This window comes from Athene cunicularia (genome assembly GCF_003259725.1).
Source record: "Athene cunicularia isolate RWA chromosome 7 unlocalized genomic scaffold, athCun1 chr7_part1, whole genome shotgun sequence".
Taxonomy (NCBI): Eukaryota; Metazoa; Chordata; class Aves; order Strigiformes; family Strigidae; genus Athene; species Athene cunicularia.
In genome coordinates this window covers 21,855,934-21,880,731 of record NW_020799107.1, presented here as the reverse complement: position 1 = coordinate 21,880,731, position 24,798 = coordinate 21,855,934, and the positions used below count along the sequence as shown (strand labels likewise).

The following is a 24,798-nucleotide window of genomic DNA, read 5'->3' as shown; positions in this document are numbered from 1 at the left end:
TCCCTGTTCACTCAGTGACACAGCAGCCTCCTGGAAACACATTTTTGCACTGAGTGCTGCTGCCTTTCATGTTTTCTGGGGCCGCTGCAACTGCAGTGGGAATAGAGGGGAGGAGAGCCACAACCACTTCACGTTGCTGGGACCGTGCACAGTGCCCCAGGCACCAGGAGTGAGGATAGGGGAGAGGGAGCTCTCTTTTAGCTCTCCTGATAAAACTCCAGTTGGATTTATTTCACATTACATCGCTGCTTTGAAATGTCAGGCTGCACACATGAATTTGCTACTGTGGTGTTACTCCTCCAGAAGAGGCTGCCACATAGATCTGTTTATTTTAATGAAAAAAAAAAAAAAAAAAGCAGAATGGAAGGATCTGTTCTGAAACCCAAGGAGATGTAGAAGCTTGTCAAAGAGAGAGAAGGCATGAGGATGACATGAATGAGTGCTAGCCATCTCCAGTTGCCACTGAGTCTGGGACCCAAGTGCTGTGCTATGCCTGCTTTTTTAGACCAGGAGCAGGGTCTTCAGGGTGGAAGAGTCCACCTGGGCCCCAGCTATGGTTCTTTAAGACACCTCAGTATAAACAGTTGCCAAAGAACCAGGTGCCATCAAAAAACAGGCATGAATGCACTTGTGGGCATCCACACTTATTTGAAGATAACAGTTAGAATAAAGCTCCAGAACACAATGAAGAGTCACTTAATGACAAGAAGATTATGATCTACTGGACAATGAGGTTCATTAAAGGTAAGGGCTGGAAGACTAGAGAGAGAGTGAAAAACTGCATTTCCAGAAGCTGAACTTCCTAAAAAGGCCTAAATCTGAAGGCAGTACGTTCTCCTTTGACAGCGCTTATAGGCTGGGATGTAAAGTAGAGGATGAGGGTGAATCATTATAACCTTTTTTTTCCCCTTAGCAGACAAGGAAACTGAGGCACAGGCAGCCAATTAAATGGAGATAATCAGTACATTTCTGAGAGCTAATGTGGAGACACCCAAACTTCACTTCTAGGCCATAAACATCTGTAGTTAATGACAAAATGTTAATTACTGGCAATCAGCTAATGAGGGTAAAAGCTGAACTAATTTTCTGCTGCCTGGAATGCTACTCTAGACCATGTTTTGCCCATCAGCTGAACTGCTATTTAAAAAGAGGATGAAAAGGAAAAGAAAAAAAAAAAAAGCATTTTGGCACCTCACTCTGCCTCCTCTGCCAGACCAGATTAGTGCTGGGGGAAATTCTCTGGTGCAGACAAGCCCTAGTTCATTTTCCTGTGTCAGGTGGTGAATCAGCTATGAGCCGAATACCGGGCTGAGGGGCCCTGTTGCCCACTGGGATCAGCTCAAATGACTTTATGCAAGGGTGGAAATCCTGTTTTTTCCTTATACCCAGTAGATACTGAGCAACTTTGCTCTCAATAGAGGGACAGTGACAATTTGCTGCCCCTCTTTTTACCCATCTAGGGGTCAACCCTGCTCAGCTACAGCATGAGGCAGGTCTAAATCACGTCCTTCTTGCATTTTGAAGCAGCAGCTGGAGATGAAACTCCTGGAGCAGTAAACCAGCATGTATTGCTGCTGTGCATGAGTAACCAGCATCCATTCTGGAGGAGGCTGTGTGTTACCACTGGGCAGAATGATTCATCTGTGTGTCACGGACATGGTGGCAATAGCCGTGTAATAAAAGGCAGAGCCATGGGGTAATTTGTCATTATGGTGACTATCAGCCTTGCACTGATCAGCCTGGGTGGTCACATCCTCCATGCATGCAAGGAAACCTCTCCATGGCACTAAGGAGGGAAAGACACCAAGTTGGAGTCACTGGAGATATGGCCTTAAGTGGAGACCCTGGATCAGTATACTGTACAAAGTGGTTAGGTGGTTATGGAGATGTTAAATAAAGTCTTCCACAGTGAGCTAGGGGGTGGGAGATTAGCCACAGGTATAGCCTATGGCACAGTAAAACCAACTTTGTGGCACTGTGCTTTACCCTGCCCTGGCACAGTGGGTTTGTGGTAACTCCATGCTAAGGGACCAGAAACGCCAGGCTGAATCTCATGCAAGGTAAACAGCTAACCGTCCCTTATCCTCCAACCCAGTTGCCAGGGACAGCTACTTCTGAAAACTTCTACCTCCAAAATTCACTTTTAAATCTGGTGTTTCAGATCAGTCCCAAGCCCTCACTCACAGCCCGCATCCCAGCAATTTGTCTGTGGTCCCTTTCCTACGGTCACATCAAACCAGGCTTCTCATGCAGCACGTTCCCGCTGACTCTCCTGCGAGCTCTTCTCCGCACCCTCGAGGAGCCCAGGCTGGCACCCAAGTGTCTGATGTGCTCCCCCACCACACACCTTCAATACAACAGGTACCTTCAGGCACTAATGCCAACAGATGAAGAAACCCCCTCCTGATTAAGATGACACCTAGCTTTTTGATAAAGCTCACCCTTTTGCAGACTCACCTCCCCACTGCCACAACACTGAGTGTCAATCAACTTCTACTGCTGGTGCAATTAATTCCATCTCCCTTTGCAGCCCCAGTTCACTGCGTGCAGGGAGAGCTATCGCATTTCATGCTCTGAAGGGCTTAACACCCCGCTACACACACATACATGCATACACTAGCAGGGTGGCCAGCAGAGTGTTTTGAAACAGACTGAAGAAAAGGGAAATAAGCAGGTTTCCTCATAAACAAGGCCACCCTAAATCAGATTTAGGGGGTGAGAGGACAAAGCAAATGCAAGCTGCTGCTGTGCAGCATGACACGTGCTTGCTGTAACACACATGAGCCACTTACCCAGGTCAGGGCTGCATCCATCCCACAGCCTCTGTGGGTGAGGGTTACCTGAGCTCTGCATTTTCTCACTTGGGCAATTTGTAACTTGTTTTCCAAGGCAGCAGCTGCTACAGTGTCCTGGTAGTCCTTTCCCTGTTTAAAAGCTACCTGCCTTTCAAACGGGGCAGGTGAAGAGGTGGCTGGGGGCCCTCGAAGCAGAGGACAGCAAATATCTTTAGCGTTTAGCTCCATGGAGAACATCCCCTGTCTTGGCACTAAGGCTGGGGATCCAGTTGCACATGCTGAGCCGGGAGGGGTACATCCTGCCACGTGGCATTTCCAGTGCCGGCTGTGCCAGCCCTGAGCCTGGGGAGCTACAGTGAGCCCAAGGACGGCTCTGCCACCAGCAGGTCCCTGCAGCTGGCTTGGATGCTCGGTATGAGATTTCTGCCTCATCTGCAGGGGACTTGATGGCTTTTGGGAGGCAGCATAGAATGAATGGTAGAAAATGCATTTAATGAAACTGTGGAGCCATTTTCCATGTGCTTTCATCCAAAGCTATGCAGGTGCCATGCGATCTTTAATACACTAAGCATCCTAGTACCTAACAGAACTGACTACTCTCACTGAACTTCATATATGGGGAAAACAAGGCACAAGCAGGGCAAAAAGAGCAGCTTCAAACTGCAGCGACGTGGGATGTGCCAGGGACGCTGGCTCTCCAGCAACCAAACCTGCCCTATATAAGCAACTCCAGAAGCTGGGAAATTCCCCTTTACAAGGGGATCTCCATGTAGCTATTGCCATTTTGGAAGCCAAGCCAGGGAGGCAGAGCAGAGAGGCAGGACCAGCGCTGGACAGCCCATGCTGGGGCTATGCATGGGATGGAGAGCAGGGCAAAGGGGTGACAGAGCTGCGTGTCCTGTTCCTGGCTGCTTCGAGTCCCTACTCAAAGTCAGGCTAACCCACCACTCGGTGCCCAGTAATGTGATGTTCAGACATTACCCAGCCACTGCAGAGGGAGAGCCCTGGCCTCCCTCCTCCTCCCCAGGGCCAGGAAAGCAACAGGTAGCTAGGAAGGAACAGGAAAAATAATCTGTGATGGGAAAAAAAAAAAACCAAAAACACTTTGGGCCACATCAGAGATGATTACACCACAAGCAAAAACCACAGGAATTTTCTTCCAGCCCAAGAACATGTGCAGAGCTTACCAGGAGGGTGACTGACAGGTTTCTCTGCACCCAGCACTCCCTTGCAGGGAGCTTAAAGGGGGAGACCAGTTTGCCTGGACTGGAAGCCAGCACTGCCCTGACACCAAAACACAATTCATCTTCTGCAAGACTTGCAGCCAGCTCCAAAGCTCCCCAAATTCAGCATGTTTCCCAGCAATGCCACCACCCTCTGGGCTGATGCCATGGAAAAATATTTCTGCACTACTGCTGCCAACAGCTCCCCAGGTGACTGGAGTGGGAAAATCCTACGGATCACTTTAGCTTATGATATTCAGGCTACATTTTACAAGTGTGCTCTCTCCGGTTCAGCTCAGCAAGAGCAAACGAGCTGTGTGACTGGTGTGCAGGGGTTGCTGCACCTCTCGCTTCTCCTGCATTAGCACAACATGGTTGGTGCGCCTGATGCTGCAAGATCAAGTCAATAACTACTATTGTTATTATCTTTATTAATCAATAGTAATATCCTTATTTCCTCTTGTGGGGCTTCCCAGCACATCCTTTCTTATTTATCCTCTGTCTTATTTACGTCCCGAGCTTGCAATTAGATCTGGGTGAGCGGCTGTCGGCACTGACCCAGCTGCCAAAACCCAGCCATGCTCTCACAGACAAGTCCCTTTCAGGGTAGGAACGATTCGACCGACTTCAATCAGCCTGTCCGCAAGAAGGGAGCCTCCTCACAGAGCTGGGGCCAAAGCCATCAGCTCCTCTAGGCAGCTTGCTCTGAGCTGAAAAGGCTCTAAGTACCTAATGTCCCTCCAGGGAGATGCAGAGACATCTGCTGCAGCTGTAAAAATATATAAAATGAGGCAAGGTTAATAGCGGCTATCTTGGTCATGTGCATGTGTGTGTGTGTGTGTGTCCTTTTTTCTCACTGTTTGAGGGCTGTGTAATCATCAGTGTCTTTACCTTGACGGTCTCCCTGGGGAGAAGGGACAGAATGGTGTCCCAGTGCCCAGGCAAGAGTTGGTGTGTGGGCAGAGACTTGCTGGAGGACACTGGCAGAGCAGGGATTTATACTGCAGGCTTCCAAATGCCAGGCGAGAGGTTTCATCCCAGCACCATCCTTCCTTCCTTTTAACCAGCCTGTATGCCCCACCCTGCCTTTGCATTCATCCTCTTTGTAACCTGTTGGTCCCACTCTCCCTGGCAACACCCCGTGAAAAAAACACAGCAAATTCCTGAGCTAAGCCAGGTTTTAGCAGCGTGAAGCGACCTTGCCACAAGAAAGCTCTTGCTCTCAGAGAGAACAAAACTCGTTCTGCCTAATTGCTCCTGGCAGCGCGCTCTGCTGTAATGAAGGTGGGAGCACGGTGGCAGGGGAAGGCAGTGCTATGCCTTTGCAGTGAGCCCCAAAATCCATCCTTTGGTGTGCTAAAAGCACAATGCGAGGCTGGGCTCACTCCTTCAAGTCGTTCACACTGTGGAGAGCTGTGCTTGCTTTGAGCCAAAATCCGCCTTGCACATATACCCAGCTCTGAGTGCTGGAAGGAGGCTTGTCTCACTTTATTTTTAATTCTATGAAAAGCCTAAAATACGTCACGAGTGAGGATTTGTGTTGTGGAAAGGCTTTTTCATAGACCCTTTGGGCTCTTTGTTTCATGCACCCAGCAGGCTCTGCAATAGTTAATTTTGCCTCCCAACTCCCGGGAGGGAGGAATGGAGGGGTAGAAGGAGGTGTTTATATTTTTGGTTGCTGAATAGGGCAGGAGGTGGATGGCTCAGAAATTAAGTCTGTGGTCTGGGTGCTTCTTGAAAGCACTAACACGCTTTCTTCCTTCTCACTCACGGGCACAGTGGCATTTCACACTTCTGCTTGGGTCTGGCTCTCTGGAGACCTCTTAGCCATTCCCTAATGCTTCTCCCTTCACAGCAGCTTGAGTAAGAGTCAAAGCCCATGCCACAATCAGAAAAATGGCTCCTCTGCAAACCAGCAGTCTGGTACCAAACCCTAAGCAGAGGCTGGGAAAGCTGTGCCTGTCCAGGGACAGACAGGCTGGTTGTGGCACCTAAGCCAAACTCAGATGGTGTAGGAGAACGGGAGGGAAATTTTAAAGGAGGGAATTAATAGCAATTCAAATGAATCAACTATTTTACACTTGGAGGCTGAAGGCCTGACTTTGGTTAAAGGACTTTGTGGACACAAAACTAGATGGGTCTCAAGTAGCCTGGACTTGTGAGCAGGCTAGAAATCATTTGAGGTTTCCTGTTCATCCCCAGTGCAGGGATGCTCAGGGTCTGTCCCCAGCAAAAGCAGGTGGGAAAGAAACTCCCTGTCTGCTGGTGTTGGGTACACTCAGGAGATATAGGGGTTGCCTGTGACAGCCAGACCTGTCCGGGTGAGCCCATACTGCCTTTCCAGAGCTGTCCTCTTCGCCCGGCTCCTCTGCTGGGGCAGGCTGCATTTGGCATCACTTTCTCCCTTGGCAGAACAGGACTAGAAGTTAAAACCTTCCACCTGCTCCCTGGAGGGAAAAAATAAGCAGCATTTTAAAGCATGCTTCAGGTGACCACACTCAAGTCTTTAGGTAGCTGAACCTCCCAGACAGAAACCAACAACCACAGGCAAAGAGAGGAAGTATCTTCCCTTGAAAGGAGGTGATGCAGTGGGATAGGGATATATCTCTTTTTTCCTTTCTTTGAACGTCACAAATGAACTCCATTAAGCAGTGACTGAGCAGACGGTACTGAAAACAAACACCAAATTAAGCACACCCACTCCACAGAGAGAGGTTTTGCCTGCCTTCTCCTCCCACACTCCTGCCAGGGAGGCAGGTGAAGATGAAGGGAGGGCACCTGGAAGGACCATTTCTGGAGGCTGGGCTGGGACAGCTACTGGGAGAGGGGGAGGATGTGCAGCTGATGGTATGTGCCAGAGGAGAAAGAGCCCTATGTGAGAACAGTCACAAGTGTGATGAGTCAGCAGTACTGAGCTTGGAAGGGCTCTGAGAAACAGGGGTGTAAGGGAGGTGCTGCTAAGTGTGGCTCTGAGGTGACAGTCACTGAGGATGGGGTACTGGGATGCCCCAGCAAGATGAGCTGGGGAATAATACTGAAGGTAAAGGGCTTGATGACCTGGGAAGTAGGGATCTGATGTGACACTGGAGGAACCTGGGATAACCTGCAGTAAACCAGGTTGGTCAAAGAATGCTTTCTCATTCCTGGCTGCTTTCTGCTCCTTGCTCCCTAATGGAGAAAGGGCAGCAGCAGTCCTGGGATGGGCATGGGTACACAGTTTGTCCAGGCACTCCAGAGTCCCATAACCAAGACAGGCTTGGAGGAAATTATTTCTATCTCTGTTGGGAGAGGGAATTGGGAGAAAGAGGCACCAAACCCAGCCTCACGCTCACCAGAGGGTGGTCTCACCATAAAGCTAAGATGACCTTGGAGTGTGGCTCCTGACACCAGTCCCACTCTGCTGCCGTCCCCAGGGAGGACAGAAGGGACCTTCAGTCTAGGTTATAGCACCAGGTCTGAAGGAGAGAGGAGGGAAAAGGCATGAGAGCCATGCTTGCAAACAAGAAGAAAAGTGAGTAGTGGGGAATCAGTTGCAGGCCATGGGGTGGAGAGAAGCAGGATGATACAGGAGATGGGGGTTATGCATGGGATAGGGCAGGGGCCGTGAAGTACAGGTAAGGCAGGTGGTAGGCATAAAGCACATCTATCTAGACCTTTCCAGCTCCAGTTTTCACTGGTTCTACATTAATTTGATCTTAAAAGTACAGCAGGTTAAGGATGGCAGTAGCACACCACCCCCATCCCCCCGACATGAGTGGGAAGCCAGGTTCAGGTACCACCTGGGCACCAGTGATGAGCTGACTGCTGCCACCAGTTCAAGAGGCTGGGCTTTGCTGTGCTTATTAGGGCAGGCTCTCATGCTGGGCCAGCTCAGCCGTTTAAAGGTCAATAAGACAGAAGTTGAGACACCACTGAGACAGCTGCAGGCACGTTCATGTCTGAAGGCAGGCAAGTGGGTGGGTGCACATCTCTGTATGTACAAAAATCTTCTCCCCCTGCCCAACACCTTTCTCCAGAACAAGAAGTCTAAATCCTATCAGCAGTGACACTGCAACGACTCAGTCCCTTCACACTGTGATTTTTGTAGGGTTGCAGAATTTACGTTGGGAAAGGTCCAACCTCCTGCTCAAACCAGGGCTAGCTTTAAGATTGCCCACGGCTTCGTTTAGCTGAACCCTGAAGATTTCTGAGAACTGAGATCCTGCCATGTCTCTGGGCCCTTGTCTCAGGGCTGCATCACTCCCACTGTGCCAGTTTGTTTCTGTATATCCAGTGATATACAAATATACATACACAAGGAAATCCCTTGTTTGCAACTTGTGCCATTGCCTCGAGTCCTTTGCTGTGCCCCTTTGGCTCTGTGGTCTCTATATTCTGACTTTAAGTAGCAGAAGGAAGCAGATTTCTCCTTTCATCTTCTTTTTGTCAGACTGAAAAGTCCAACTCTCTCTACCTCTCTTCACATGATGTGCTTCTGCCCCTTCACTATTTTAGCAGTTCCCACTAGACTAGCCCAGATCCTAAATCTCTCTTTTGTACTGGGGGGTCTTTAGGCACTAAAAAAATTTCTGAAATTGCAACCTGCAACCACCTCATAAGGCCCTAGTATAGCCCTGCTTTCCAGGTTGGCCAGAAGACATTGCATCCTTGATCTGAGAATAACTTCAGTGTCACTTGGGAAAAACTGCAAAATATATGAGAATGAAAATGGCATGGCTCCATGCCTAAAAGTGCCATTGGTTTTATTTTTCCTTTTACAGAGGTAAAAGGGACTCCCTGCTGGGACAGACGTTCATGTCAGGCCAGGCAGGGAGCTTGTTTTCTTTAAGAGCTGAGCCCAAAGTTTTCTTTATCTTACAGGCTGAATTTACAATAATCCCCTTGAAATTGTTGCAGTATACCTTCAAATGCCTTATACTTCATTGTTGCTAGAAGGAAGTTGCTAAATTCTTGGCATCAGGATGCAATTCCATGTACAGTTTACACCTAAATCTGTGCTGCCATCTCCCTCTTCCCTTTGACCTCCTGGGTGCGCTGCTCTGCCCCTTCACCGGTGCTGTGTTGATGACCAGGTGGTCAGATCAGGGAACTGATTCGACTGAAACTAATAAAAAATTTTTAAAAGTTGATTCTTGTTGGATCGATCCCCTGTCTGCATGGTCACTGGTGTTAGAGGTGGAAAGGGTAGAAATGCAGAGTGGAGGTTGCTGCTCACTATAGCTGTATGGCTCTATGGCCTTAGATTGGCTCAGCTTGCTCATGAACACACACCACCAAGAGACTAGAAAGTCACCCTTATGCTGGAGAAAGGACTTTGCCTTCCTTCAGTGACACCCACCTCTTCTCCAACTTCCGTGACACCTTTTTTTTCCCCTTGGGAGTGTCTCTGCTACTCCTGGCTCAAGTGCTGAGCAGGGAGACACTATGCTGGGAGGACACAGTTTCTGAAGTGACGTTAGCCTGACCTTCCTCACCGTGGAAGTCTGGCCTTCCAGCACTGCATGTCTTGTTCCATGCAGCCTTTCCCCAGAGCAACTCGTCTGTGACAGCCCAGCCCAGCCAACTCCACTTTTCATCCAGCCCAGCCCACCTCTCTGAAGCCCTCAGCAAGGTGTCAGTCTTCATTAGCAGAGGGATGTGGGGCTTTTGCCAATATAATTTCCTAAGTAGCCTGGCTGAGCACACAGTCCCAGTGAAGCAAAGGCACTCCAGGACTTCCTTCAGTGTTGTGAGCTGGGGGCTTCATGCTAGCATCCCTGACCTCAGCTGGGGTAAGGGGTCCCTGAGGTCTGCCCTCCTGAGGGTTTTCTCTCAGGACAGATGCACAGAAATATCTATCTCCATTCTATGATCTGGCCCAGCTCCCTCTCTAGAGGGGATATCTGACGAAGAAGGTTCAAGGAGATCTAACTCTTCCTTACTATAAATACCCAGACATGCCAGTGGCAGAGGGAGATGCATCCATCTTAATCCTTCCCAACAGTATTAACTAGACAGATCAGGAAGAAATTAATTAAGCAAAAGAAAAAACAGACTGAATACCTGGGCTGAATACCAGGCTGAATGTCTTGACACTGAATCGCCTTATGATAGTCTCTTAGGGACATGGAGAAGGCTGTGGTACTCCTGGCATTTGAAAACAAGTGTGGAAAAGCAACAGAAAAAGCAATGGGAGAAATGTGTTGGAGCTGGAAGGTATGAACTAGAAAAGAAACAACAACCCTTCAATATCTGTGACACTGCTGGAAGAAGGATGGGTTCAGACAGCTCAGATTTTGAAAAATCCCAATAATGTAAATTCTTTAAGTACAAGACAATCTTATGAGTAAGATAAATCTCTTAGTCACTTTGCCAGCGATATCCTTCTAATCTCATCCTTCCTCAATGATGCTGCTCAGAAAGTGAAACACTGCATAAATGGGTCTGCTGCTCAGAGCAATCACTCATGCCTCCCACTCCGACCCCAGGATTAGAGAAGTCCCCTGGATTAAGGCTGTTACTATTTTGAGTCCAGGGTGAACCAGCTAAGCAAGGGCTCAAGTGAACTTTCAAGCAATTGCAAGAAAGAGAAAAAAAGAAAAGGGGAGGCAAACAGGAGGCTACCACCATCTTAGGGAAATGCGTGTCCCACACTGGTGTTGAACTGAAAGTGCTTTACAAACTGAAATGACCCACAACATATGCATGGGAAGTTAATAGTAATGCAAAAGCCAACCAAGCCAACTTTTTCTTAAAAAATAAAAATTAAATCGAACTGAAGGTGCCATTTCCATAGATGTTGAGTGCTGTGTTCAGACCCAAGGTCTGCTGAGCTGTCCCTTCCAAACCAGAGATTGGAAACAACCTGCTCAAGGTTAAAAAGTGAGCTGGGAACCAGAGACAGATCTGCTGAGCTCCAATGCCCAAGAAGCATGGTGGAGCCGTTTACACCCGAATGAGGACAGCCTCAACACCAGATCAGATTTCAGACAGACTTCAGGTCGCTTTATGGGGGTGAAAAGATCATTCTGGATGCCATGAAGAGGAAAACCATGCCTGTTCATCCCAGTTACACATAAGACCACCAACAACCATTTGCCTTTCGCTTACTGTTCCTTTGTAGCACACACACACACACACACACACGAGAACTGTTCTCAATACTACTTAGGTAGCATATATTGTAATAAAGTATGTAATCCCCTAAAATACAAAAGCTTTCCTTATAATCCATGCTTGTGTAAACCCTGACAAGTATTTCGTACATTCTTATCACATGAACAGGAAATAGTTTTAACGTCTCTGACAGACATACAAATTTTCAGAAGTGTCTGTCATGTTTACTATGTCAGTCCCTCTCACTATTTCTCTGTGGACACTCTTTTTGCTGAGGCTCTCCCCTCCCCATGGCAGAATTTCCAGCAGCAGTTCCAGTTGGATACTGGAAAACGGAAAACTCCTCAGAAGGCAGAGGAGTTTTGCTGTTAGCAGCGTCAGGCTGGACTTTCAGGGTTTTGCCAGGAGAACAGTGTCCCCATGCAGTTCCTGCCTAGGTTTGCCGAACAGCTTCTCTGGGCTTTGGTTAATTAAAATACAGTATGTCTTGCACAACTTTTGAACACTATTTCTGTAAAAGATAGACAAAGCTGCAGGCTGTCCATCACATTTTGCATGTCCCCCATGCCAAGACTATAGTTTTCTATTTGACTGTAAATCATCCATTTTAATTAATTTAAGACAATTATTATTGGGTTTTAGTGAGTCACTTTTCTCTCAGTAATTAGTAGTTGACAGTTCAACTCAGCCCCGCCCTGGTGTAACCTGGTGACTTCAAGGCTGTGTTTAAAATCTCTTTTCTCCCACACAGCAGCTCATCATAAACAATATTAATGTTCCTGCCTTGTCCACTGGAGCTGTGTTGCACTGTCATTGTCTTGAAAACTCCCAGCCAGGCCAGTAATGAGCAGTGCTTGCTGTCTGAGCACAAAAGGAACTGCCCAACAGGAGAAGAACTTGGCCAAGAAAAGGCAGCTCACCTCCCTGACCCCATTTCATTGCTATATGCTTCAAATCCTGGCTGCATCTGTCTTGCTATAAAAATGTCAGACTGTCTCTAACACTTATTTTTGCTCGCCGCTTCAACGTGGCCTTACTTGGCAACTTCTCCCATCTGTTTACTACTCTTCAATGTTGTGCATGTATTTCTAAATTGCTGCTTACTTATAATAATGCGAACACTCAGCATTTGCAGAGCACCTAGCTCTGAAGCGGTTTAGGTGTTTTATCGCCAAGCAAGGATCTCTTACAGCTTTCCTAGGAGGAGGTGAAGACTTCTAGTCCTGCTTTATTGATGGCATGAAAGGGCCCTACATATCACTACAGGTGAATCCAGGTCCAGACTATATCGAGATGTAGCAGCTACATGCACACTGGTTGTGTTCTCATATAATCAATGGAGGTCTAGTCAATGTTGACAGGGGAGCCCCAGGAGTGAGTCAGCTGGGAAAATGTAGGTGTCTAGCTCTCCAGCTCCACTGAGTGTATTGACTAGGTGCATGATTATCTACCTCAAGATGTTTCCCACTAAGAAATCATTGTATGGGCATGAGCCAAGCACTTGATTTTTTCACTGCCTGGACACCCAGTCCACATGCAGACACCTACACTGCAATACTTGCATCCAGGTGTCTGCATTCCAGAGCTGTGTCCCACCTCAGTGATGTGCCCAGGATCACAGCTTGTTTACAAAGTTCAGAGAAAAGGCTGACATCCTTGGGTTGCTCATCCTCCTTCATCCACTTGAACTGGAAGATGAACCTCCTCTAGTCAAGTTGTCACCATGGGGAACCTACTCTAAATGTGTTCTCTTAGAGCCAGTGAGCAACCCTCCACCTGGGCTGGGACCTGTTTGTTATCCAGTGACTGAGCTGCCACCTTGACTCTAAAACCTGGGGTTTGCCAATACTGATTTCTAAAGTAACTCTCATCTGAGAGGACTGTGCTTGCTGCTCAGTTCCCCACACCCTTCAGACTACTTCTTTTTCTGTAACAGAAAGGCAAACCCTGACTTCCCAGAAAGCAGAGGTGTCCCTTTTCAGGAACTCATGGAGGCAGGCCATGTGGTTTTCTTCCATATCACAGTGTGCTGTTTGCTTAGAGATCTTCTAACGTGGATTAAATACTGCCCTGACCAGGAATTTTTCTCTACCACTTGTTATTGTCCAGCAAGGGCTCACTACTCTCACAGTCACAGCCCTGACATCCCAGTGTCAGAAAGTCCTCAAGCCTAAACCAAGACTAAATTCTGAAACATCCTCATATCTTTGATCTTTCCAAGTCAGCCTGCTTTCATGACCTGGTGAACCTCATAGCTGACCAGCCAGATGGAAAGATCTTTTTCAGTGAGCAGACACAGAGAACTGGTACGGGGACTGAAAAAAACAAGACACACAGGCCTGATCTGTAGGCCACTGTGATCCAGCCTAGTCATGATACACTGTAAATCACCACACTGCACTGGACGTGCCACGCACACGCTACTGGGAGAAACAGCCACAGTGTTGATCTATGAGTACAAACGCACCAGTAACAGAGTGGTCCCCTTCCAAAGAACTGCTTTCTGCACGGGAACGTCCCTGGCTGGGGGCGCTCAACTGGTGTGTTGTGTCTCCAACCCTGCAGTGAGCTCAGCAGACCTCCAGGAAAGTGCCTTACAACAGCCTGAAACTCTGCTGCATCTGCTCAACGGCCCAGATATGCACCATGGCATCAAGCTGCCCTCTGCAGCAAAAGTTGACCCACAAGTGACCACTTAATCTCCTTCTTTATCCAATTTGGCTCAGCCACGTGGTGTCTGCCTTCCACCACACTGCCGAAAATACGTGCACAGCCAATCCCTGCCTAGCAGTGAGTGCTGGGATCAGCGCACGCTGCGGCAGTGCATGATGGCTGGCTGCTGCTTGGAAATTATGCCGATCCTCCAAAGACAGAGGGGTCAGGGAGTGTGTTAGTGGGAACCCAGGTCCCTGACCTCCATGGTCCTCCAACCACCTCATGAAAGCCCCGGAGGGTGTGCAGTCCAGAAGCAGAGAAATGCACTGAAGACACCTACCTCTGATGCTGCTGTGCACATTTCAGGAGGGAAGAAAAACAGCTCAAGGCAATGTAGACACAGTAATTTAAAAGGAAACAGATTAAAGACAGACACGTGAGTGCAGCTGTGTCCCAGCAGTTATGCCATATGCATTTATAGGTAGACAGATATCTGGTAAAAATCCCTCCCTCCCCCTGACAGAATATATATCATGGGAAAGGCTATTACTCATCCGGCAGCTCGCCCATTACATCTGAAGCTGTGTCAAAGGGTGTTCAAGCAGTCTTGACCAGGAGGACTCATGGGTTTTCTCTCACCCCTGGGAACCAAATACCACAGGGCAGCCTGAGAAAGGGGACTCAGAGCGTGTATATTTGTCCCAGACACAGTTAAGACAGGCCAAATGGCAGGGATCTAGATGGTTTTCCCAATCTCCATGTATTTGTACAGCCTCTTTTTGACTCATCAGTGTCTCCAGCTTACAAATAGCTAAGTGCCTTAGGGGCATTTACCTAGGGGTAGAGACCTTGGCCAGTACTGATGACTGGTAAGTGTATGAAAATGCAAAACGACTGTCATTATAAGTGAGTTTTGAACTCCAGGTTGTTTCATTTCCAGCTGAGCAAATTTTCTCTTATTTTACAGGATACAGAGAGAACATACTCTCTTGTGCCTAAGCACCACTCCTTGTCTCTGCAATACAACAGAACAAATAGCCTAATCAGGCCAAAATGCAGAGCATGCTGAAAAACTGGGAACATTCAGGATGTAGTTAGAGAAGGTGAAAACCTCCCCTGTAGCCTAGGAGGGCTGGTATTGCTGCTCTGATCATAGCACTTAGGGGCAGAGGATTATCTGATGAGAAAAGACAGAGTCACATTCCCTTATTGGAGAGATATCACCTGGAGAGGGATGAAATTATAAATCCTATGGAATGAGATACACAAATGGGAAAAGGCAGAACTGGGAGTGATGCAAAGAATCAAGGAGCAGATGAACATCGTTGAGCTCTTTTGGTGGTGGTGGGATCGCCTGCAGGAGCGAACGAGTGAGGCTCCATCAGGTGCAACACAACCTTGTGCTGATCAGAAAAACAGAGCACATGTTTTCCATCTTCTTCTCTCACAAGATCATCCCCCTGTGCTTTCTATTTCATCACAGAAACCCAATCTCAGTGGCCTACTCACATCTATTACAGGGAAGAATAACTGGATCCAACCCAAACAGAAAACAGAGACATGCTATGGTAGCAAACCTCCTGCCAGCTTCAGAGGAGATTGTAACATTTGCCCCATATGTTTCTGATACTCCTAAACACACACAGAGAAGCTCAGTTACACAAACTGGCACATTTGGATGCCTTGCGTTTGCAAATAATCTCTGATGTGGAGCTTCTCGGACTGCTCTGTGGAAATCCCTAAGTCTGTAGCCATCTCCACATCCCCCTTGGCTTGCCATGGCAGTAACAACTTCTGAAGAGTCTCAGCAACTTAGTTTGCTTTCCCACTGACAGACACACTTTGGCTGGCTCTGATCAAAGTTCCTCCTCTCGTTAGGTTGCACAGAATTATTTCTGACATTCTCCTCACCATACATGCTCACTTTACTGGTCTACAATCCCTCCCCCAATCACATGGCTCTCCACTCCAGTTGGGTTTGCTATAGTGATCGAGTGACACATAACGTTCTGCAGGCTTGGGAAGGAGGCACTGCCATTAGCCGATACCAAAGATGCTGGTTCAGGGTTTCCTAGGCCATACTAGGTAGCTCTACATCAACCTCCTCCATGCCTGTGCTGCCTGAAGGGCAAACACCATTATTTGGCTGGGTATGACTGCCCTGTTGTGAAGTGCCCTTGAAGGAGGCCGACTGAAATAACAGATCCTGGACTGTGATCAGTGGAGAAGACTCTAAAACTTACTGTGCAGTTCCTTGGTTTTCCTAAATGTATAGTTTCCTGAAATACTCTAATACGGCATTCAAACTTGCTAGGCTCAGCTTCTGCTGACAGATGGATCTTTTTCTTGCCTTTTTTTAAACATGGAGAACAAACACAACAGCTAAAACAGAGTTCTCAGAGCAGTGGAACCAAACAAAGTACAAGTTCCCCCTGAATTGTACCTGGGGAGTAAGGTGGCTTCTTTAATGTCTAGTAGGAGTGGACCTCTTATGACAGTTCCCCTTCATGGCATTGCAAGCCCAATGTGGGGGTATGCTCCTCCTGGCCACATATTTTTATGCAACTCGTAAGAGCTTAGGAATTCTGCAGCCTTTATTTATCAAAGATGGGTGAACTTCGCAAAGAAGTTCAAATGTCACTGACCGTATCTCACGGACTTACAAACAGAACTTACATGGACAAGTACTATTGCTTAGGAAAGTAAGCTAGAAAGAGAGAAGAGAATATTTTTCATTTTTATTAAACTATATCTCGGGACAGGTTTTGAACAGCTTTCCAGACAAACTAATTGAAGGCAGAAAGCAAGAATAGCCTGTAGAAGGAAGAATGACTGTGAGCTTCTAGAAAGCAGCAATTGTAACAGAATGCTTTTGTTTGTTACTAAGACACTAATGGCTGTTTTGGTAGTCATTAGACAACGTATAACAAATTTCTGCTATACTGCATATTTTTAAAGATTCCTAATTTTTCAAAAACTGATTTTGCAAAGTTGAAAACCTTAGTTATGGCTCTCTTTTTACTTATCCTTCTGTTCAATTTAAACAGAAACAGTTTTTGCTCAATCAAGCTTTTTGACAAACGGTATTTCTGTGAGACTCAGATTTGAAAGAGTATAACCTCTAGGAGGTTTAGTGATTATTGGATCAAGAAGTGTCCTGTCTATGACAAAAAGAAATATCTGAGCCTTTGCTATTATTAGCTCTGTTTGTTCTCATTTTTCAATCTATGGCTGGATAGCTATTTTCCCTTGGTATTTATCTGACTACCATTACAAAAATCTCAGCCCCTGTCCAAATCCACCCTGGGTTGCTAAAGCAGACATTTAATTCTATCTCTTGCACAGCTCCTCCTAAAATCACTGTAAAGGCTAAGGGGAGATCTTATTGGTGTCTTCAGCCACCTCACAGAAAGGTGCAACAAAGAGTCAGACTCTTCTTGAAGGTGTATGTTTACAAGATAAGAGGCAACAGACACAATTTGGAACACAAGAAATTCTGATTAGAAATCAGAATAAAACATTTTCACCATGGGGGAAGTCAAATCTTAGACCAGGGGTCCAGAGAGGTGAGTGAAGACATCCAGCTCTCAGCTGGACAAGGCCCAGAGAAACTTGATCTGGTTGGACCTGCTGGAGTAGGGCACTGGACAAGATGACCTCCAGAGGTCCCTGCATCCTAAATTATTCTGGGGTTGTGTGATTTTGTTTGACCTGATCGATAACACTCAGAATTATCACCTTCACCTGACGTTTGCATCACATCCCTGAGCACACCTCCAAAGGAATGAAGCTCTTGCCTGGCAACACCAAGAAAAAAGTAAGAAGAAATTTCTTGAATAGCTGCAAGATAGGAAGGACAGGGGCTCTCCTGAAGATTTTCACCTGGCTGCAAGAAGGGCAAGAAATAAATCCATAAGGACTGGGGAAGAGGATGACAATGGCAGCTTGGCCAGGTCATGGCAGTTTAGCAAGCTGGATTTTATGTAGAAGTCCTCACTGCAGGCTATGGGGGCTGTAGCAATGTTCTTCTTAGAAATGATGTAGCCATCCTGTCTAACCCAAATGTGGGTTGAATGTAGGTGACAGCATTCTGCTCTCCTATGTCAGAGAAGGTTATGAACTGTTTTTTCCTAACTAGCTGAATCCCATATGTGTTTTCCCAGGCTGAAAGTTTCTTGCTTTTAATCTGATGTGAATAAAACTGTCTTCAAACACAGAACTTTTTCCAGGAGGGAAATCTTGGCAGCCAGCCCAAAGGTTTCTGAGACTTGTTTCTAAGGATGGGCACAGTACACCGTCCTTTCTGCGACAGAAAAGACAACATTTCATACACAAGGACAGTTTCTGCTTCCCCAGATTTTCTCCTTGGGCACTGCAACAATTTCCCATTGTTGGAGATTTTAAAATCAAGATGGGATATTCCTTCTCCAGTCCTCACACAGCTATTAACCTTCAAAGGGGAATTTCATTGAGGGAACTTACTTTACTGCTATTACAGAGAGGTTCACACTAGACTAGCCCAATAACACCCTCTGGCCCTGGATCTTGTAAGAATTCACCTCTCTTCAATGTTAAGGAAATATTGGGGGGTTTTATGTCCTAAAATGTGAACTCTTTAGGGCAAGAAAAGCCTTTGCTTAACTTCTTGGTGCAATGCTTGACATACTGACAGCCTCTAAAGGTTACCACAGTATTAAAATAAAGAATGGTCTAGAGCCCAGAAGCACCCGTAACTTTACTTCTGCCTCTTGTGCAAACCCTCTCTTTAATTACTTAACTGCTATTTCTCTCAGATATAGTATTTTATTATTACCTACTTTTCTTGAATGCTCATCTGATCTGTCTTAATGTTCTTTTAATATCACTTGGAATGGGGTAATAATCTGCTTGTACTTCTCCAGCACCTTTAATCCTGACAGGTCCTAGTGTGCTTAATAAGGAGAAAAGGAAAGGGAAGGTGCTTCATTCATCAGACAGGGCAAGGTCATGCAGGTTATCAGACAGCCTGAGAAGAAGACCTGACACAACTGAAAGTGCCGGGGTGTTTGGAGGGGCAGGTTAAGCCCATAACCCTCTACTTCCAGAAAGTGCAAACCATCCTCTGAGCTTTAGTTCACCACCTGCACAAAATTGCCAGGGTAGGTGCTGATGTGATGTGGGCGAAGTGTCAGCAGGATTCCTGCGTGCCAATGCTCTGTTATGTCTTCATCAGATCCATCCATGGAGCCTTCTTGGCTCTCTCAAAGACAGGGAATTGAAGTAAAAAACTGTACAGGATCTACCTGGGTAAGGACAAGGAACACTGATGGGAGGGGAGTTGCACACAGAAATTCCCAGGGAAACCACTTCTTCCACCAAAATACCAGTTAAAGAAGTGATCTTCACAACTTGGCTTTGACTCAACTGAAGCAGGACAATGCCTGTGCGGGGAAGGTGGAGAAGAAGGGATCATGGAAATGAAGGCAAGAAATGAGGATCTGTGCAATCCAAAAGAAAGGAAACAAAGATCGCAGCACAACATTAACACACACCTGGGAAGTGAGAGGAAGCCGCTCAAGCTGAGGGTAAAGTTAATGCCCTGAGTGACAGTGCTAGCACGAAAGGAAGGCAGAAAAAAAGATGGACATGGAAGAAGATGCTGGATACAAGAAATTTCAGCTGATGCCAGAGCATTCAGTAAGAGATGTCTGTGAGACGGGAGATCTGGGGTTGGACTGAAGCAAATCAAGCCTGCAGAGCCAGCCTTAAGGGCTGACATAACGGGGCAAATGGATGAGCTGGATAAAGATGGTAAGGACAAGGAGAAAGGAGCTTTGTGGGACCCCATTAGGGGATTGTGGAGGAAATGTGAGCCACCCCATCAATTATAAAGTGATAGAAGAAGCAGAAGAAGAATGGGTGGTAGGGGCAACATTTCAGGCAGGACTGGCTGAAGGCCTGCACTTGTCAGGAAATGTTATATTCAGCCTTTCTGAGAGTGGCTTTAATTATGGGCAGAGCAGACACCTGAACTGAAGTAACGAGGAGCCCTTCTCCTCCACATGGCCGTAAGTGAGCAGTGTCAGGTCCAGCCCCAGCCATAAGTCTCCTCTCTGGCAGCCAAGGGATCCTTAAAGGCACAGCCGCTCCTCCAGCCTTTCCCTCCCAACTCTTCTCAGGAGTCAAGGCAGAAGAGCTCAAGTCATTAATCACATGGAAGACTGAATAGAGTTAATGCTTACTACATCTGAAGGCCCACCTTCAAGGTGCTGATATTACAGAGGAGAGGATTGGGAAAAAAAGAATGCAATTCAGTTGGACGAAGTATAACTCCTCCACCAAGGTAGTAATGACAACTGCACAGAGCAAGAATGGAGGAGGACTGGCCAGGAAGCAGTTCTGAAGGACATGGAGGTTATATGGGATCATGAGTTGAGTAACGATCAATAATTTTCTGCTGTTCCACAAATAAATAAATAAATAAATAAGGCAAATACCACTGTGGAATGGATGGCATCTTTCATCTGTTACAGGATTTAAAACCTTCCTGCACTGCTCAGCACTGACAAGGACTCAGCTGGAGAATTGTTTTCAACTTTAGACAGTGCATTTAAAGCAAAATACAGACCATTTGATGAGAGTCCAGAGGATAACACCAAGGATGATTAGAGGTCTAGAAAAGATGTCATAAGAGCAAAGGTACAATAGGTATTGTTTGGCCTAGAGAAGAAAGGGAGTGTCATGACCTCAGTTGTCACCTGAACTTGTAAAGTCCTCAGAGAATAAAATTTTGCTATATTTACATGCGACTACTGGACAATACCGTCAAATACTTACTGCCTGGAAAAAAAGCAAATGCTAAAAATAATCTGCTGTCCTTCTAAGGGGCAGGGCAAGAAGAAATGGGGTGCAGCAGTAAAGATGGAGACTCCAGCCATGATCACCCGTAAGAACTGGTTAGATCGGCCTCTGTCAGGATTTTGGATGGGTGGCCTAACTGATCTCTTGAGACATGGGCATTGCTCAGTGCTTGGTCATAATCAGTGTATGGATTAAGTAACAGAAACTAAATCCACATAGTACCAGAGGTTACAATGGTAGTCACAGGGAACAACTTCAGAGAGGCTGCAGCTACAGGACTGTCTGCACCCAATGGGGGCAAACAACTCCAAGTGCTCAATGCTCCACAAACTTCAAAGGTGCTTCTTGCATGGATCTCTTAGCTAATGACACATATTTTTTTGCATGGAAAAAATGACCTTAAACATAAACACACTGTCAAGCAAGCAAGCCTTGGTAATCTTCTGCTAAGAGCAACATGGCAAAATGGGACCCAACAAGGCCAGTAGCTGTCTCTGGACTCCCAAACTGGTGGAATATCAAGTTCATTTCCTCTCTCCTGTTCTGCAAAGTTGTTTTATATGTGGACCTGCCGGTCTAAAATGTCTGTGACTTCGTGGTAAAAAGTATGGCTGACAGTCCTGTTCTCCAACCATAATGAAATTTCCTTGCAAAGTTCTTCTACAGAGGAGACAAAACTTTCTCAGGAACCCGTTAAAGATTGAAATATGCATCCTCCATAGAGTTTACAGTTTTCCACAAGCACAGCCTGGTTTGTCCTACAACCACAAGGAAAGAATAAAACAACTTGTAAAACATATTTCCGCTTATCATTCTTGCATTCTGTACCATCCTTCCCCTCACTCCCACCCAGAGAAGCAAGTTAAACTTGTGCGACTGTTGTGAGTGATGCCACCAGTGTTGAAGATGCAAACAGAGGGTGCTTGGATAAGATGGTACATAATCAATAGGAGAACCTCCGCAGAGTAGAGCCAGATAGGATGGGTGGGACCAAGGTCTGATATGTCAATTGTCTTTGGCCAAGAAGAAGAGAAGGAAGAGGTGGTAAGAGAAAACCACCAAAGAGTGTAAAGAAGAAATGACAGAAGAAAAGATGTGTGAGGATTTCAGGTCTGATCCCTGTCACTGGAACCAGTGTGTCCACCAATATTTTGCCTTATCTCATCACTTTTCATAGAGGGACATGAGGACAGCCCATTTATTATCTACATAGGTTTCTGGGTCTAGCTGTTTTTTTCCTCACCAGAAGAAAGCCATCACTCATCATTCTCCACTGCCAACAATGTCATCTATTCTACTGTAACCAGTGATAAATCAGAAAAGGATAAAAGGTCAGTTGTGAAAAGATGGGGGAAGCTTAAAAAGTCTTCAGCATCAAGCAGTTCATTTTAGGAAAGTAACCCTGACTGACAAAGGAAAAGGAGAAAGATTAAAAAGTTAACAAGCTATTCTGTGAGTATTATTTGAGTCTGGTTTCCCATGGAAACCATATCATGTTGGGTGGTTGGTTTTTTTTTTTTGGTCTAATGAGATACACGCTCCTGTTAAAGCTTTTGCTCCATCTGAAGCTCTGTTTCTAGGTTTTCTCTTCTTCACCCAGCCAGTTTTCATGAAACTTTCAGGAATTTAATGTCTTTCAGATCTCCACTCCCTGCCAAATCTGGCTGAGATTGGCCAATCGGTTTAGAGCAGGGCTGATGAGCATAAACTCTAACAGCTAACACTATCACATGGCTTTATTCCTTTAGCAATCAGCTAATAAAAGAGATGGGGTGGCCACAGATATAGAGCAATAACGATTACAGTCTTACTCCAGGCCTAGGAGTGATGAAAACATGTGCAGCAGACACATAGGACACACAGCATCACAGATTTTTGGCACAACCATATTTCTGACTTCTGGACTGGGACAACCTTGAATGGAAAAATACCAATGTGAGCAAAAGGCTGCCACAGAGGAGGCTCTCTCTGGGAATGAATTTTTGCTTGAAAGACAACCTGAATGCAATTCATTTTTGTATGAACCGAGCCCTTCCAGCAGCAAGTGTTGCCTTTGTGGAAATAACAGTGACTCTACAGATGCAAACAATGGAGCTACATGCTTTTGCATTGCTTGTTCTGTCACTAACTGACATCAGCCACTGTTAATCATAGCCTGAAATGTATATTTAAGAAACAGTGACACAAACACAGACAAGTTCCTTCATGAAGCCTTTTATATGGGGAAAACTGAAAGAAAAGAAAAACTGCTCCTCAGGCTAGCTAGTGGCACTGAAACAAATGGGTCAGGCATCAGAGTTTCAGCATGCACAAAAGGTGAAAACCCTGTCTCCTGAAGCAATTAAAAGTCAATGGGATTAGTGGCCGCCACTATTTATAGAAACCCTGCTGCATGCACATTACTGAAATACAGGGGTCAAGTCCCTGCTACTGGATGCCTACCCTTTGGCTGCTGAAGTTAATGGGAACTTTGCCAATCAACTCTGCGGCAACAGTCTAAATCTAACATAGATGACATCCTAGGCTCCACTCAGTTGATGGTTAAAGCAAAGCTTTTGCTGAAGCCAAAAATGTTCTGTCTGCACAGTATAGATTTGATCCTGGGACAGAAGAAACAGTAGAGTTAGCTATAAAGGCGTTAAGACTCAAAGATGAGAAGGCAGAGGGGTGGACTGAATGTCACGGGAAGCATCATCCCTCCCTTTCTGTGGTAAATTACAATATACAGATTGGAATCTAAAGGGCTGCATCCCAGCATCTCTCAGTCTTGAGTTTTAGGAGGACTGGCTGTTTTCCTATGAATAATTCTCCTTCTAACATGAATCCTTCTAAATGAATCTTGTGGGAACACATATGAAAAGGTCATGGATGGGAAGCCTGCACAGTCTTTATGTGATTCAACATGTTTGAAAAGTGTCCTGATGGTCTAGTCAGTTTGGGCAGACCCCACCAAATACCAGCATCCCCCTTCCCAAGTTTCCCTGACTTTGGACATGCTTGTGATGCTGGCTGCATAGCTGTTTCTTCTTCCACGCATTTATTATGATGCTCGTGCCCTGAATTCTCCCACAGGCAACCTCTTTTCCTCTTTGTCTCACTCTAGAAAAGAGGTACCTGATACTGCTCTATTTCACGACATCGTAAATCAGAAATGGAACATCCCAGAGACTTCCTCCACTGCCCTGCACTGCTGAGTGACCAATCTGTAGAGTGGTGGTATTTCCTGGCTTAGTTCACGCCTTCTCTGCAGACACTACCAGGCAGGAAGCTGATGACTTTTGTCTGTTTCTCTATTTGTAACAGGAACGAGGTTGAGATTCAGACTTATTATTTCAAGCAATGCATTCTAATGACCAGCCATTCGAAGGTACTAATCATCCACTGATCCTACACAGGGTCCTCAAGAATGGTGTATTAATCCAGACCAAGTAATTTAGGGCCTCCTTAGCTCTGAAGATGTCCTGAGCATGGCAGGTGCCTACATGCTGAAGACAGTACATTACATGTTCGTGAAATCCAGACATGCACCTGGAGAGGCAGATCTCACTGGTCATGCACAAGGGGCTGGTGAGCTGTGGGGCTGGAAAACAGCCCCAGGGCTCTGCTCCTCTTCAATGTTACCTTGATCTCTAGATTAACTTCAGACCTGAAGCATGAATTTTACTTTCAGAAGTGTTATCATTAATTGCAATAACTCTAGATATCCTTAATGGCTTTACAATCTTTTATTACACTTGGTCAAGTTCTTTGTCCTGCTAATGTCCTGCAACAACAAGCTCCACAGCCTTATGACATATCACATGTAAATGCATGTCTTAATATCCATTGTAAGTTGTCTTTCCTTCCAATTTCCTTGAAGGTCTTCATGTTCTCATATTAATGAATTGGTGTCCTTAAAAGCTGGAGGAGACTTTAGTGGGAAGAATAGTCTATTTCTAAACATTGCTGCTGAAAACTGAAGTAAGTCCAAGCTAGCAGCCTGCAGGCAAAAGAGTCCACAGTCTGTTCTCTCTGATCCTCCTTAGCCAACTGATCCTATCTGCACTGACTTTTCAAATCTCCATCTTTACAGCATTTTTCCCTAGAACAGAAAAATAGAGAAATGCAGACAGAAACTGACAGGTAAGAAAGAGGTACGCATGCTCTAACTGTCAATTCAACAAGCAATCCTTGGGACACACTGATTTCCA

The 24,798-nt window shown here is 46.1% G+C and overlaps 1 protein-coding gene across 1 annotated transcript in view; it reads right to left on the bottom strand.

Annotated features, from left to right (window-relative positions):
• MARCH4 (membrane associated ring-CH-type finger 4) overlaps positions 1-15,686 on the bottom strand; it is a 95,265-nt gene extending 79,579 nt beyond the window's left edge. Inside the window, exons 1-2 of the mRNA XM_026852486.1 lie at positions 15,680-15,686; positions 13,581-13,645 (exon numbers count right to left, since the gene is read on the bottom strand). Coding sequence (XP_026708287.1) covers positions 13,581-13,645; positions 15,680-15,686 — 72 coding nt within the window. The remainder of the gene's footprint in view (positions 1-13,580; positions 13,646-15,679) is intronic.
• Between the last annotated feature and the right edge of the window lie 9,112 nt (positions 15,687-24,798).